We start from the raw sequence: 16,566 nt of genomic DNA on the forward strand, positions 1-16,566 counted from the left end.
GCCCAAGCTAATTCAACAAACTACATGTTTAATTGTATGTTTCAGTTCCTTGAAGGTTTTCATTTATTCAGTAGTTTTGCAGCTATAAACTGTTTTTTTAAATGAATACTGAAATAATACAATGTTTGTTATTGCATTGGATCTGCTCCTCCCTCTTTCTGATGAGGAAAAGCCAAAGGTCTATCCACATCTGGTATTATTAAAATACAAGTTTTGACTCCATACTTTTTAATATTGCAGGTCTTTACAAATACATATGTTTTAATCAATTCACACTTCAACATTATTTGTTTGGATTTGAGGGGTTTTGTTTTGTTTGTTTGTTTTTTAGAGATTATCCGTGTTGGTGACAATAAGAAGGTTCATCAGATTGAGCTTATCCCAAGTGAACAGCTCATTGCAGTAATCTCAGGACGAAACCGTCATGTGCGGCTTTTCCCTATGGCTGCCCTGGATGGAAGGGAGACTGAGTTTTATAAGCTGGCAGAGACAAAAGGCTGTCAGTCAATAGTTTCTGGACACGTGCGCCATGGAGCTCTTACCTGCCTGTGTGTAGCTATGAAAAGGCAGGTCCTCTGTTATGAACTAAATCAGAGTAAGACACGTCACAAAAAGATCAAGGAGATCCAAGTCCAGGGGAATGTCCAATGGATGTCAATCTTCAGTGACCGTCTTTGTGTCGGCTACCAGTCAGGTTTCTTAAAATATCCCCTCCATGGAGAAGGCAGCCCATATAGTCTGCTCCATCCAGATGACCACACACTATCATTTATCTCACAGCAGCCAACTGATGCCATCTGTGCAGTCGAAATCTCAAATAAAGAATACCTGCTGTGTTTTAGCAGCGTAGGGGTTTACGTTGACTGCCAGGGCCGAAGATCTAGACAACAAGAATTGATGTGGCCTGCAACTCCATCTTCTTGCTGTAAGTTGCCGTGGGTGTTGGGATACTTGTTATTATACATTGAAGTGATCACTGCTTGTATTAATATCCACAGGAAGTGAAGTTCAAGGATAATTACCTGACAGGTAAATGAACGCTCTGTCAGCATTTTTAATCTAGTTAGAGAGTTTAATCTTGGTCTCATTTATGCTCATTTTGACAACTCTGTCACTGACCTATACTGCTGTAACACAAAGAGGAATCAAGGGTCGGGATTTCTAACTCTGATGTCACAATTTCTGAACACATGGCCTGATCTCTAAAACAGCCAAAAGCCTCAGGTCCTACAGAAGCTAATGGGATCTTTATGCATTCGCTACCACCGATACTGGACTGTTGTTATTTAAAGTCTTAAAATTTGACTGTACTTAGCTCAGCATTGTGATTCAAGTTTTTTTGATGTTCAAGAGTAGTCAGATGGATCTACCAGGATCTGGTAGTTTTACTTGCTTTTCTCTAACGATGTTTATTCCTACTTACTGTGGGTTTTTTTCTTTTATTTCCTTACTCCTTCATTCTCTCTTCCTCAGCAGTTTTTTGTTGACGCTTTTCCCATTCATCTCCTCTCTTTGCTTTTTTAAACAATAGAGGGCAAAAAACTTAAAAACTATCTCCCTCTTCCCTTCCAAAATACAATGTATGGCAGGCAGTATAGAAAATATATTTCATAACCTTAAGGGAAAAATGCTGTAATTTTTCAATATTTAAGCAACCAGCAAGAATTATGTTAAACATGTATTGCACTTTTTTTTCAAAGGTGAGGCTCTATCTTTGTGACAGTTGGAGGGGGAAAAAAAAACAAACCCTGCAATGTCTGTCATCTTCTTTTTAATGTCTTTCTGAATGCAGCTAAAGGTTAGCCAAATTTGTCCCTTAAGAGTGTATGTGAATGAGCTCAGTCTTATGTTGATTTTTAAAATAGTCTGCCTTCTTACCTCACTGTGACAGCAGTACAGTCACGCTGCAGAGGAGAGGAATGTTTCACATTGTTTGAGTGAAGCTCCTTCTGAGTGTGGGAAGGAGCAACTTTTACAGGCTGTATGTGACTTCTGGTGTTTGAGCAAGAGTGTGATTATTACAATGAACTCAGAGAAAGAATCAAAATAAAAGATTTTGTGATAGATTGAAAAAACAGGTATTTTCACGTGTAGTTCATCTATATACTGGTCGTTGGTATTTGTGAAAGGTTTTTTTGATTGCTTTAAATGAAGTGACTTGATGTTATTCCAAATCTGAACGGAGATATATTTTGTGGCAAAACCTGTTACATTTAAACACAAATTGGATGCTTTTGTTAGTCTTGGCAGACCATGGCAGCCTTGTTGCCGACGTGGAAATACTGAATTCTCCTTTAGAAGTGGTCCTAACAGAAAAAATTTCATCCTGGGGAAGTGCGCCAGATGAGTAGCACAAGAATTCTCTTTACAATCCAGAAAATAAGAAAAGAGCATTAAAGCTAGAAGGAAACATGAGGATTTTTATGACTATGTCATGATGCTTATTTCCAACTCATGTTCGTTTAGTGCATAGTCCAAAGACTTAAGAGCTCAGTTCATTGAAATGACAGTTAATAATAATAATGATATATTTTCCTACTGCATCATTTACAAAATATGAGCTCTTAAAAATAGGGCTTTTAGAATAAAAAAACTTTGAACCACATTAGTGTTTGGCAGAGTAAACTGTAATCCTTTGTAGTTCAAAAAGTAGTTGGATTCTGCAAAGTTAAAAGAAAAGTCATGGAGGTTTTAGGTTTTTTGGTGGTGATTTGCCTTCAGAATAAATTTCTTGGTCATTTTTGAGTCAAAACGTATTTTGCAAATATTGTTGTTGGATTGTGCGGTGGGGTTTTTTGGTAATAAATATGGTTAAAGCATATGAAATTGTGTATTTTGAGCCCTGTCTAAAAGCACATGACACTATACCTCATCCTTCCTTCTCAGGTTACAATGCACCATACCTCTCTGTGTACAGTGAAAACGCAATTGATATCTTCGACGTGAACTCCATGGAGTGGATTCAGACTATTCCTCTCAAAAAGGTAACTTGCACTTTCAGTATCAGTTAAAGAATATGTCTGGACTCACTATGGCTTTCCTGCAGTCATACCAGGCTTTTTAAGCACATTAGGAGCCATCATTAAAACTGCCTGTTTAAACATAACTGAACTAAAAGAAGAGCTACTGCGAAGAAACCAATGCCGTTTGTTCAAAATAGAAGATATGAAATGTGTTTTGCGTGCAGTTTCACTGTTTTAGATGAATGGTCAATCTGGAGCAGGAGAGTGTGTTAGACTTACTGATATTGTAGAGAGCAGTTTCTTGGTCTTAGTGCGTTATGGCTTCATGGGACTGATTGCATCTGTGTTATGGACAGAAGATGGTGGATGTTAAGATAATTAAACAGGTCTTCAAAAAATCTATCTTCTGCTGCTGAGAACACTGTAAACAAATAGAATTAGACATTTTGGTTCAACCAGTAGAAATATTAAAACCATGATGATGTCAGGTTTGGATCACTTATCAAAAGGACGTTTTTGAAAACTGGCACTTTCTCGGTATGTAGGTGGTGTTTGCGCAGCTGTATTTGGAAATAAAAATAAAAGTGGTGGGTTTTTTTTTTCCCCATAGTTTAGACTATTCCTTTAACTGGCATTCCAGTGACATAGCATTACAGAAAATTGTCCTGTGATCTTGTGTTAGTCATTTAGTGTCTCTACATAGTAATTTCCCACATGTCAGATGCAGACCGGGATATTATGTCAATGCTGTAAGGGTAACTAATACAAAGATCAAGGGGCTCAGCTATTAACATCTTCAGGAGAGAAGAATCTGACCTTTTAGAGGACATTTCCTCTACTCTTTCTGATGTCCAAACTTGGAGTTATTAAACAGTTGAAGCATTTTTTTCCACACAGCAGAATACGATTTAGTACTTTTATGAGTATCTGACTCAAGACTGCCCATTTAATGAATGAAACTACTTTCAACAAACAAGAGTTGCTATATCTAGGAGACTCAAAAATGGCAATTTGTTTTAGAAGAGTTAGTTTCTAGCACAATTTACAGACTCGGAGAGTGGAATGCTTCTTTCATTTTAGAGCTGTTAATCACAAGTACTAGTAGGTTTTAGCAATCTGTATATGTACTCTTATCAAGTTGCAAAGCATAATTGTGACATGATACTAAGACAAAATAAAAGCACAGCTTGTTGCTTTGTGTATCTGATAGAAAAACTTGAATTGTTATATGAAGTAGACTTCTAACAGAACTGTTTAAATGCTGGGAGGAGTGGTGTTAAGCCTGTGTCTTTAAGTGGAATTTTAGGCAGCTCTCTGTATTTGTTCTCCAAACAGAAGTTTAAAATCTACATTTTTAACTCAGCTTCATGGTTTTAATGACTCACAAAGGTTATTCTTGAGAGCAGGCATGTGTTACTAGAGACAGGAGACATTGCTCCGTCCAGCCTGCAGTTCTGTGGAGCAGGCTTTGCTCTGGCCGATAATGCTGTTCTGCTCCCTGGTTGGCTTTATAACAGTGCTCCTTTATGTTATAGAGTGTATAATGCACCTTGGAGCTTTTCAGTGCATTTATCAGATGCTCTATATAAATGTGAGTTATTACTGTTACAAGGACTGATTTTCCTCGTTTCAGGTACGACCCTTGAATACGGAAGGATCATTAAACCTTTTAGGCCTGGAGACAGTTAGATTAATATATTTCAAAAACAAAATGGCAGGTAAGTAAGGAGAAGCCAATTTTCGTCTTGCAAATTTTTGTTTAGAAAGAGCATTTTTCTTGGAACTGTGCATTGTAGAAAGTTATCTCTCAAATGTATATGTCCTTGTTAATTTCGGAGAAAGCCAAAGCTTGTCGGTTACACAGTGATTGCCATGATGTCTGTTATGCAGCTACTCTGAATATTTTTTTTTTTTTCCTTTTTGGATATATGATGAAGACTGGAAATAGAAACTAGAATGACTGGACGCTCCCTCCAAATCTGGGATCCCGTGCCAGAACACTGTCTAAAAATGCTTACACTGTTAAAGGCTTTAATAGTGATCTTGGCAGTGCTAGGTTACAATTAATACTACGCTTAACCTAAACAAAGCTTTCCCAAGGATCAGAAATATCTGATATAATATAATGTTATGTATTCACAACTTGTTATTAGGGCCACATATGATTGTGTGCCAAAGTTTTAGCTTCAGAATTCTATTTTTGTTATGAGTCTTTTTGACCTTTTTTTTTTTCCTTTTTAGAGCCCATTTCATATGCATGCTCCTGAGTAATTTCCTTAACCTTTTTTTTAACCTCTTTGGTGGAGAGGGGATGTGCTTGATCAAAAGCTATATTTTTTAACAACTATTCTGAAAATAATGTTAATAAACTCTCTAGAAACATGTACTGCAGTTGGCAGTGTTTCGGTGCTTATTTAAATTGCTAGCTAATTAGTACAAAAGGAATGACAGTGGTAGAGAGAAGCAATATGGTGGAAGATTAGAATTTTCTTCAAAATTAGAATTCTCAAGTCTAATAAAGATTGAACATGAAAAATTGAGCAGAAGAGCAAACAAAATGGAGAGCATAGGATCAGAAGTGAGTAAGGCTGATGCTTTGCTCCTGTACGTTTCTCCCTGCCTTTCAGAAAAGGTTGCCAAACAGTACAGTATCCTCCAGGTGTATCTCTTCAAAGGTCTGCAAGTTTTTTTTTTCCTGAAGCTGCTTACCTTGTAGATCCCACACTTCATGAAATCTCCAGTTGACCTTAAGGAAAGAAGAGATTTCAGTTCCATACAAAAACTATCTTGGCAGTGAGCAGTAGGTGTTCGCTGTATCAAGCTTATTAAGTGTAACTTCAGCCTCCATATATATAAAACAAGACAGAGGAGTTGCAGCATTCATTCAAAGTAACGCTCCTATTGTGTGATTATTGCTGCTATACATTTCATGTCTTTATAAATGATGCCTTGGCCAGACCTACACATGTGGAAAAAAAATCTTCCCTTTTCCCACAGTTGCACCAAAATACATCAGCGTTGAAACATTTCAAAAGGAGTCGTCTCTTTGAAGCAGGGAATGAATGAAAAAGAATCTTGCATTGAGCTTCCAGATGTTTGGCAGAACAAGGCTGTTGTAGTGGTTTTCAGTGAGAGCTGCCAAAGAAAGTTTGAGGTAGAGGACTGAGATCCTTTCCTGTCCACCTAAACGTTTTTTTTGAATGAATTAATCCATAGTATTTTGAGAACACAGTTGTGGCAGCTTGTGTGTGAAGAAGGGTTAAGTCTATTGCTATATAACAGTGTAGATAGTGACCAAGAAAACCCGTAGATCAAGGAGCATCTGGTCAGGTTTGAGGGGCAGTGGGCGGTACCCAACACGAGCAAAAGCAGAGGGAGAAAATGTCTTTAAATTAAAATTCCATTAATACCTAATGAAGTGTCCCACTGGATAATCATATTTATATTGATTTCAGAGGGTGATGAACTGGTAGTTCCTGAGACGTCAGATAACAGCCGGAAGCAAATGGTTCGAAACATCAACAACAAGCGCCGCTATTCATTCAGAGTACCAGAGGAGGAGAGGATGCAGCAGAGGAGGTCGGTATTCAACATGTACTTGTCTTCCCTACCTGCCTGTAGGCCCTGAAGAACAGTGACTGATGCCAATGTAGTACTTCATTTGTTGCTTTCTGGAATGCCTGTTCAGATGTTTGTCTCTTCCCCACCGCGTTAATCCTCAATTTTAAATTTGTTTTAATACCAGTTTGGATATGGATATGCACTGGATACACAAGTATTCATTAGTTCAAATTGATTATGTGAAGCAGCTGTAGTTTGGAATGCATGTATCCACATACTGTATTATAGGCACATAGGTGTGCACATATACTGTATATGTAAGATCTGTAATAAACACTTTGCAAAGGAGATTACATTGCTAACTATGCATATGGATTCATTACTTTCAGACTCTGGTTCTGCTTGTCTTTCTGAAGGCAGTTCTACTCTCAGCAGTATTCCAAGGCATCTGCTTTTTTGATTTATAGATTTAACTACATAAACATTCTATAAATCTCAGAAAACTCACCTCTTCAGAGGACATAGGACTTCAGGATGTGTTTTTAATAGAAGTCTTTAACAGGTCACAAATACTTTCCTAAATGGCAATAAATATAGGTCTGCACTACTCGCAGTGTTCACAGAGGATGTTACTGACCATTTACGATCACTCACTAAAGGTGACCTGCTACTGTGCTAAGCTACACTGCAAGAACTGAGTATGACAGTTTTCTAACTTCCAACGTCTTCCACCGATGGTTGGCCCCCAGCTTCCCTTTCTTTTTGGCTCTATGAAAAGTAGCAGCTGTGTACAGTGGAGATAAAATTCCAGTCCTTGTCCTTGCTTTTCTGAGCTGATTGTGGTTTGGTCTTTTAAAATTTTATTTATTCTGAGTTCTGAAATGCATCCTTGCCATTTTGAAGAGCTTTTAATTCTGACCACAGACTGAGAAAGGTACTGCAGTATTATTTTAATTCTATTTTCATATCTTGTACTTCATTTTCATCTCCACTTTGAATACATCACAAATAAGTTCTGCTTTTACTCATCTTAAAGAGCTTTTTATCAGCTCATAGTGGTTGTATATTCTTTGCATATTAGTAACTACTGGGCTTGGGCTGTTAGCCTGTAAACAGCGTTCTTTTCTTCTGGCCCCTTGCCCTTTCTTCAAGCTGGAAGCTTATCCATGTCAGTGCTGATAGCAAGGGTTTATCACTATTAACATGGTTAAGTAAGTTAATTTCCATTTTAAAGTAGCGGAAAATCAAAGCTGTACATGTTTATAAATGTCCATCCTTACCTTGAATGAAATGTCTAAACAAAGTATTTTCTCTTCCAGGGAGATGCTACGTGATCCAGAAATGAGAAATAAATTAATTTCTAACCCAACTAATTTTAACCACATAGCACATATGGGTCCGGGAGATGGTATACAAATTCTCAAAGACCTTCCAATGGTAAGTACAAAAGTACATGAGAGAGTGACTGACTGCAACAGAGGCCGCAAATAAGCGAGAGAAAGACAAGTACAACTTAAAATGCTTATTCAGAGTGTTGATGTATTTTCATATGAGGAGCAGTGTACCTAGGGACATGGAGCTGAATGTGCTCTGCTGTATGTGATAAAATTTAAAGAAAGAGGATGATACTTCAGCAGCGGGGGAGAAGGAGGAGCAGCTAATGCCTCTTGGGTTTTAAGGCAGGTCGGCCTCTCAGTGTTGATGATAATTTTTATGATGCATATGTGGAGACAAAATTAAGAGGATTTGGGCCTTTGTTCTTTGTGGGAATGGAAAGAGAAATTCCTTTCTCTGTGAGCCATAGTTCAATTCCTTTCTTGTCTTCCTACCTTTAGCTCCAACTAGGTCTCTCTGTTTACAGCCTCTTTTCCTTAGACTGTAGGAGTTTAACAGTGTGTAGTGCTCAAATTTCTTTCCATGCCAAAGATGCTGGTTTTCATTTTCTCCCTAAATCAACTAGTCTCAGTGAACCAGAACTTCTTACATAAAAACTAACCTTTTAATTTGAAAAATGGAAGAAGAAAACGTGTAATAGTACACACACATGCTTGTTTCTACAAAACCTTATGTAGGCAATACTCACCTGGAAGTTACTGAAATTTTTGATGATCTAAAGACTAATTAATATTTTGTTCAGAGGAAAGTATCATACTGCTTGCTCCAAGCTACCTTGAGCATTTTGTTTGTGTGTTCTATATTGTTTTCTAAACTTGTCCACGATGACACAGATGTGGTTCACAAGATACTAATAAGCACTGAAAGAAAAATCAAATTGATATATCAAATGAATTTTATCAAACAGATTATATCAGCCCATAAGACGTAGGCATTAGTACAGAAGTCCTGTCTACAACGATCTTCGTTATTACTTGGAGTTTGTGCAGTAAACAGAAAGTAGATGCTGAAACTGGGATTTTCAGGTGCTGAAAAGCCCAAAGGAAACAACGGTAAGAATGAAAGATAGCATGCCATGCAGTTGCACTGGTTTAGGAGCTTAGGAGCATAACCTCTGATCTCCAGATACTCATTTTACCTCACTTCTGCAGCAAATGGTACTTTTATGTTACACTTTATCGTAAAGTCTGCACGTTGTACGTGAGCCCTTCTGGCACTGTGATTTGCTTAAATGAGAATATGCAAGGAAAGGAAAGAAATTACTTTAAATCTCCTACTAGAGACACTCTGAGAAACCTCTCAATAACAAACATATTCAGTGCAATTGAGCAACAAACAATTTGCTTCAGGGCAAGATGTAGACTAGAACCTTTTTTCGCTTTTCCATTTTTGGTGGGTTCTTTAACATATTTCTGGCTCTTCTTAAGCAGAGAAAGTAATCTGCTACTGCTAAAGGTATGGCAAAAGACATCCCATTTCACACCATCAGTAGTTGAAAGTTAACGGGAATCCAAAGCTGCAAGGACTTTTAATCAAGCCCCGAATCTGGCAAGTGTAAAGTGAGGAATGATTTTTATCTGTAGAAGGGGTTTTTCTAGACTTACATGGATTAATATTTCTTCAACTCTGCCATCTCTAAATGACTTTTAGCTTTAAATTCATTCTGATTATGCAAGCCTTGTATTAGCTCAAAGGTCGTATTTGAAGTTAGGACTGGGACTTTGCTTCTTACCAGTCAATATGGTGTTTTGAAAAAAAATCATGAGTCATTTCCCACTTAAAAGTGATGAGAAGACATTAGAAAATGTGTACAGTGTAGAATTGATTTCTGCACTTGTTCCACTGCTGCAGCTTCTTTTTAAAGTTACTATTAAAAGCTCCTTATAGCAAGTAGATCCCAATCTTAATGGTGGGAGATGTCACTGCAGATAAAGCAAATTTGACGTGTATTTTTCCATCAGCTCCTTGCAATATCATATTGTATTTGTATTCCTAACTTAACAGATACAGAATTGCATCAATCATGGGACTTGAAAATGTGTGAATTTGAAAGTGTAACTTGAGCTTAGGAAATAAATGTTCTGTCAAGAGCTATTTCAGTCTAGGCAGCTTTTTCTTTTCCAACAGCTTCTTGTAAGGTATTTGGCTGGACTAAGTTTTTATTTAGTCTATCCCAAACTACCTACTTTGTTTCTCAGGCCCAGAAATAGAAGAAAAGTAGTTGTGCATGCATACAATATTATGTATTGAATCTCATGTATTATTTGAAGGATTAATTTAGAATTAAAAGAGAGGGTGGAAATAGAGAAGACATTCCCTGGATAATGAGTGCGCGAGGTAAAGAATACTCATCCAGCCCTGTGTACAGTTCATCTGTATGGCAGTTTCTTTACAAGGACATAGAATTATTTCACTAGATTCATACCTTCTAAAAAGGTATACCTTCTAAAAGGTTCTAAAAAGGTGAATAGCTTTTTATTTTATGCTCATTAGCATGTGTGGTGATTTAGCATCTGGAACATATCTTTGTCTTTTTAAATAGATTATTGTGTTTCAGAAGAAAAAGTATTTATTTTTAAAGAACTATGAGAAAGATTGCAGCATTTTACTTTGACAATACCTGTTTCTGTTTATGAAAGCAGATGATAAAATACATTTTTGTATTTAAAGAGAGCTACCACTAGGGAGGACAAGTAGTGCAAGGCTAATAGTTTTCTCAAATTCTCTTAATCCAACTATTTTAGGTGATATAGCTTCTTTTTTATGAGATACTGGAATGCAGAAAGTGTGTGAAAGAATGGAGTGGGCCTTTTTATTTGCAGTTTCTTTTGACTTATTTGAGCAACTTCAAATTTGGCTGGATCTACTGATACAAATTTGTTCATCCAGCAGGAGCTTTCACTGGAATCAGTATAGTGCTATGTAGACAGAAGGGTCCTTAGTAATAAATGGGTTTTAATAGAGAATAGGTATTTTAACCTTTATGTTGGGTGAGATTGTCACAAACTAAATAGCCAGTTCAGCCTAGTTTTTATCTAACATCCATGGATGAACTTTATAAAGCAAATGACAAGTTATATTTTTTTATATATATATATAATGTATGTATGTATTTATATTTATTAATAAGTATATACAGAGTAACTTTATATATGCAATGTGAATCCAATCAAAACTTTTATCTGCAGTCCCACTAACCTGCCCCTGGTTGTTCTTAATAATGTCTTGAAAAGACCAACTTTAGAGAGTTTAATTTGTGTTGTAAAGGTACAAAATGAAAATTGGATAAATGGAACGTTTTAGACTCTTTCAGGCTATTTGATATTTTGTGTACAAAGCAGATGCCTACATATGTGCAACATATACCCAAACCATTCTATGATTCTATATCTGTATCTGTTTGCATGTGACCCTTGCTGATGTTGCCACACAAGGGGGAAAGATGCTTTCTCTGTGCATTGTTTCCAAGGTCTTAGTATGCAATGTTGTTCTCTCCGTGAACGTGCACCCTTGACTTCAGTATAGCCCTCTTTTTGGGCAGAAACAAACATGCCTGAGGCTCAGAGTGAGATCAGATTTAAGAAAGAAAGTATTAGAGGTTATCAGGCAATGATAAATTTGCATCCTTCTTTTCCTCGTGGTGAGCAGTTACTCAGGGGTCTTTGACAAACAAGTTTTTGGGCTACAACACAACAGAAACCCAAAGTTCTTGTTGGCTATTAAGAGAACCATAGTCAGTACATATTTGTGTTTTATTGGTGTGGATACTAGATCTGGGTCATTGTCTTGTTTTGTACAATTTCAAATCGTTCCTGTTAGTATATCCCCAAACTTATTTATTTACATGTTTTTCTTCCCTAGCAGCCTGTCACCAATTAACTGGCCGTACAGTCTGGCCTCCCTTCTGCCCTCTTGTCCCTTGAAGCCACTTTATCGTGGATGCTCCTTTGTAGTGAAGATCTGAAATCTGGAACTGCACTTACTGCAGCACAGACCACCTCTCTGTGTACATCAGATGTACAGGATTGATTTTGCTTTCATATTCTGCATGCCTAAGTATTTCACATACAAAAGCTAGTCTTGACTGCCATTATATTTGAACATTATGCTTCAATTTGACCTCATTATACATGAGCCATTATACTTCCATTCTAGATGAAGTGTGAAGCTTTGCTTGTTTCAAATGAGAACTTTCAGAGTAAATGAATACTTACTCATATTTGGTATTCTTTAACGAAAGTGGGAACCTCATGCATGCATCTAATGGTGGAGTCCATGGAGAAAGTTCCACGGAGGATTGTTTTAAAAATGTTGCCATATCGTGGCTTTCTCATGTTCATGAGTGCTGGCTAAATATTTTCATGGTCTGCAGATGGCCTACCCTCTGCTTTTTAGCTTGGGATTTTTAGATACTCCCTTTTCTCCCGTATTGGCTTTTAGGAACGTAGCTGGCTTTGCTGCCGGTTCTCTGTTGCGAGCAGATAACTCAGCAAAGCCTGCTTTCCTTGACCATTCTTGGAATGGTGGCTTCTTGTACTGATATTTAGATGCTGATAAACTTACTAAAACCAATTTATGTATATTACATCTTCTATGCCATAATGTGGTAATTGATGTGTTGGTTAACATGCAAAGCCTCATAATAACTGTGTGTTTTAAAAAAAAAGAGTTGGATTTTACCAGCTGAAATGAAGAGAATAGTAACAATAATGTTTGATAATATGTATTGGGATGTGACTTAATGTTCTTCCAGACTTTAATACGTTCCACATACAAAAAGTAGTGCCTTAGGTTTAGCGGAGGGGTAAGCTGTATTTTTTACCATATTTTATTTTTTTAAGTCTTAACATTTCTAATGTTACTCAGATCTGTTTATTTTAAGGTGATGAAATCAGTTGGACAAGGGGAAGAGAAAATTAGAAGCTAGAAATTAGAAAAAGCGTTCTGATTTGCTGGTGGCGGTTGGGCAAACCATCCCCTTGCAGGCTGACCTGCTGAACATGTACAGATGGCACAGGGAGGGAGACCGAGCCTTGAAACGCCCTTCCATTAAATCTGGATTTAGAGGACTTTAAGTTAGAAGAGCACTTGCGTCAGCACATTCTGTAGAGATGAATTAGAAATGGTTTCTGTTTAATATGCAGGATTACTTCCCTCTTTCTTTACATCACATATTGGGCACATTGCTCAGTTGTCCTATTAAAAACACTTGAATTTCCCAATACTTTTTGCACCGTATCTGCTAAGGGCCGCATATTCTGCAGCGCAGAGACAGCAGAGCGAAGTCTCTTCATCGCTAAAGCGCTGTGAGGATTAAGTGAGTGTGCAGAAGGACATAGGCCTTGTGTTGTCTGTCTGCAGAAAATTGTCCCAGTTGTCTGACACTAACCAGTTCACCTTCCCACCCGGCCTGGGTCCCTATCCTGTCAAAAGACTGTTCCCTCCCATTGGAAATACTCTGTGTTTGTTGTACAGGTGATAATTTTAATGGAATTGCTAAAATGCATGAATAACAGAAGGAAGTCTCTTGCAATCTTTTAACTGTTGTGTATTCTCATCTTTTCTTCTCCCCACACCATCTCACCTGTGCTCACCTTCCTTTGTTTGTGTTATGTCTATTTTAGATTGTAAGCTCCTCAAGGCAGGGAACTGATGCTTCTCAACTGTCTGTAAAGCACCTTTTACAACTGTGGTGCTCTTTGAAATATCAAATAATAATAAATATTAGAATCCATTCCCAATGAGTTAGAAGTTTTATTTGTTTTTAATGTTTTAGCAACAGCAAGGGCAGCAGGCCCCTATGACACCGTGTAAGGAAGGTGCACAGAGGACTGGGGGTGACAACGTAAGAACCTGTGTGTTGATGGGCAAGCAGGGTTGCTGTTTGGCTGTCCTTCAGTGTTTGACTGCTCCTGTGGACTGCTGTTACCATTGTAACCTGTACAACCATCCTTCATTGCTTTCTCTCTCTGTTGTCTTTGATAGCAGCGTTCCCCTTACCAATTCCCTCATCATCACTCCCGTCTGATCTCCTCTCCGAGCAACTTTGAGCACATCTACCACATGACTGTTAATTCAGCTGAAAAATTCCTCTCTTACGATTCCATAAACCCTGCATTTTCCCCGCCTCCACGCTCTGTCCTCGGTACTCCAGACTTTATGACTCTGAGGGTATGAACGGCCGAGTCAGGTGTTCACTCTACTAATACTGTGTGGTTTTCCTTTTGCCTGGCTATTAACATGGGAGAAAAACCCTTGTAAGTGGTTTCCTTCACCCCTCAACTTTCTTCTGTCCCAGCTGATTTGTTTTCTGCTATCAGCTGTGGTCTTTCCACAGCTCCAATATGCTAAGAAACAGATAATTCATGGCTTTAGAAAAAAAAAGAAAAGTGTGTAACAATTGGGCTGAACCTTTTGCTATGAGAATAGCATTTTTTCATCATCAGGAGGGATGTGGGAATTTTGAATTATAAGTTCTGTGTTCCACAGTGTTCATCCTCCAGCAGTCAGTGGCAGGATGCCGTGTGCCAGGTTGAATTAGGACAAGGTTCTGGATCTGTCTGTATTGCACCAAATTTTCAAACTGTTTGTTTGTGATGAAATCATGGGATGTGCAAGAACTTTTACACAGTACTGTACACAGATTGAGAGAGAGAGACACACAGGTTGTGCCTCAGACAGTTTCTAGGTTGACGTAAATAAGTGAAGTTAGAACATGTACAAGCAAGATCAAAATTTAAAGATAATGGCAACTTGCTGATATAGACCTTCTTATTCCTGGTAGTTTTAAGCAGAGGCAAGATACTGTTCTGTAGATATCCTTCCAGTTGGAATGTAGACTGAGGGGGGTGGAAGTGGTCTTTTCTTTTTTCATGTATTGTGCGTCCTGGTCTGACTAGGTGGGGGTTGCTAGGTCCTGTAGAAATCCAAGCCATACTAAAACAGGCACACAAATACATGCTGTGCAGTGTAATTGTGTACTGTGCTGTGGCTTACAGTTCTGCTTGGAACAGATTCGCAGGTAAATCAGGAATAATCTGTGAGGTGGATGTATGCGATGATTGCTCAGGGTTTATGTGGATCTGAGCCCTGTCCGTTGCGGTAATGGAAACACTGCTGTTGGCTTCTGTGGCCTTTGGATACCCTTCAGACATGCATGGCAAACCTTCGCTGCCAGACTGTTCTGAGTGCCTTTTGGTTGCTGTTCTAGGTCTGTATTACCAGGAAGGTTTTTGGATACATAACCCACATACAACACTAGCGAGCATTTTAAAATGGAGGAGGAAAACTAATCTCTTCCATATGGATCCAAAACAAATTTGGACAGCTAAGCTTTGACTGGTCATATGCATGGTCATGTGTCACTGTTGTAAAGTCCCAATTATCACAACCATTAATGTTCAGAAGTGAGGTTGCAGTGTTTTGGAAAACAGGCCCTGTGACAGGTCTGCATCCACCCTGGCTTTTCTGGTAGGAGGAGAAATACAAATACACAAGAGGAATCCTCTGTTGAAATGCAAAAAAAAAAAAATAGTTAAGCCAAATTGAAATTTGTTTCTCTCTTAGAGGGACATTATAGGCTCACTGAAGCTGTATTTCAGTTCTGGCTTAAACAGGGTTTTTAAAATCCAACTGTACTACAAAATTTTCTTTAATATGCAGTGACGTACCACCGAACTGTCACCCATGTCCTACTTTCTCTTTCTCCCTTGAATCAGTCAGGAGTGACCCCTGGTGTTCCAGACAATAACTTTAATTTTTGCTTTATGAGCATCCTTCATCTTAATGTTGCAGTCTACTAGCATAAATTGGAGGAAAAAAAGTGAATTGGGCAACCCAGGCTGTTGAGATCCTGTACCTGTCAGCTCCTTAGAGCACTAGAGGTTTAGTCTTGTATGAAGAAAAGTGTTTGTCTCCCTTGTGGCTGGAGGGTAGAGATGCTGTAAACTGTATGGAAAGCAAGGCTATGAGTTTTGGTTTCATGTCTGTCCATCTCCCCTTTGTGTTTGGAGATTTTAGTGTAAGAGGGCTAGCACTCCCTTCGAGGGGACCATGGTCCCAGGAACGGATGGGATATTGGAACCAAAACAGCATGGAATCCATGATGAAAAGTGGCCCATTAAAGTAGGCTCTTAGATTCTGTTGTAGTATTTCATGGAAGAATTTAAAAGCTCAGGTTTATAATGTAATGAAAAGAAGGCTTCTTAAAAACAAAAAACCCAAAACAAGAAGCAGCAGCATGATGGACAGGGAAACAGAGGTAAACAGTTTCCTGTGGGAGCTGTAACTGTTGAGTTAGACGCTGTGTCTATGTTCTCCCCCCGCTGCCTGAGAAGGCAGCTTGGGAGCAGTTTGTGTGGGTGCAAGAGCTGAGACTCGGTAACACTGCAGAGCCACGAGCATTGCAGCGATTGCACGTACCTCACCACGTACAGCTCCATTCTCTGGCTGGGAGTCGGACGCTCTGAACTAATTTGGGCGTTTCACCCCATTTCACAGTGATCAGCTTTGCTCAGCAAGCAGCTTCTCTGCTGCTGATTTGTTTTCTCTCACTTTTCTCCATTTGGTTCAGCAGTGGGGGTGAATTTTCCTGCTAGGATTTGAATTGTTGCTCTGAATGAGGGGTTTTTGTCTCTCTCTTTAAGTA

The 16,566-nt window shown here is 38.5% G+C and overlaps 1 protein-coding gene across 6 annotated transcripts in view; it reads left to right on the top strand.

The window, feature by feature from the left end:
• The window catches only part of CDC42BPA (CDC42 binding protein kinase alpha), a 188,623-nt gene that overhangs the window by 162,293 nt on the left and 9,764 nt on the right, over nt 1-16,566 (top strand). For 3 of the 6 annotated variants that reach the window (XM_086745443.1, XM_086745439.1, XM_086745441.1), the window contains 6 exons: nt 332-925; nt 2,887-2,984; nt 4,597-4,681; nt 6,419-6,542; nt 7,844-7,961; nt 13,905-14,090. In XM_086745443.1, the coding sequence (XP_086601569.1) occupies nt 332-925; nt 2,887-2,984; nt 4,597-4,681; nt 6,419-6,542; nt 7,844-7,961; nt 13,905-14,090 (1,205 nt within the window). Of the gene's footprint in view, nt 1-331; nt 926-2,886; nt 2,985-4,596; nt 4,682-6,418; nt 6,543-7,843; nt 7,962-11,780; nt 12,307-13,904; nt 14,091-16,566 lie in introns of those variants that run through there. The other 3 variants (XM_086745440.1, XM_086745444.1, XM_086745442.1) reach the window with 2 other exon arrangements.

Source organism: Chlamydotis macqueenii, chromosome 3 (genome assembly GCF_036417535.1).
Source record: "Chlamydotis macqueenii isolate bChlMac1 chromosome 3, bChlMac1.mat, whole genome shotgun sequence".
In the NCBI taxonomy this organism is placed as follows: domain Eukaryota; kingdom Metazoa; phylum Chordata; class Aves; order Otidiformes; family Otididae; genus Chlamydotis; species Chlamydotis macqueenii.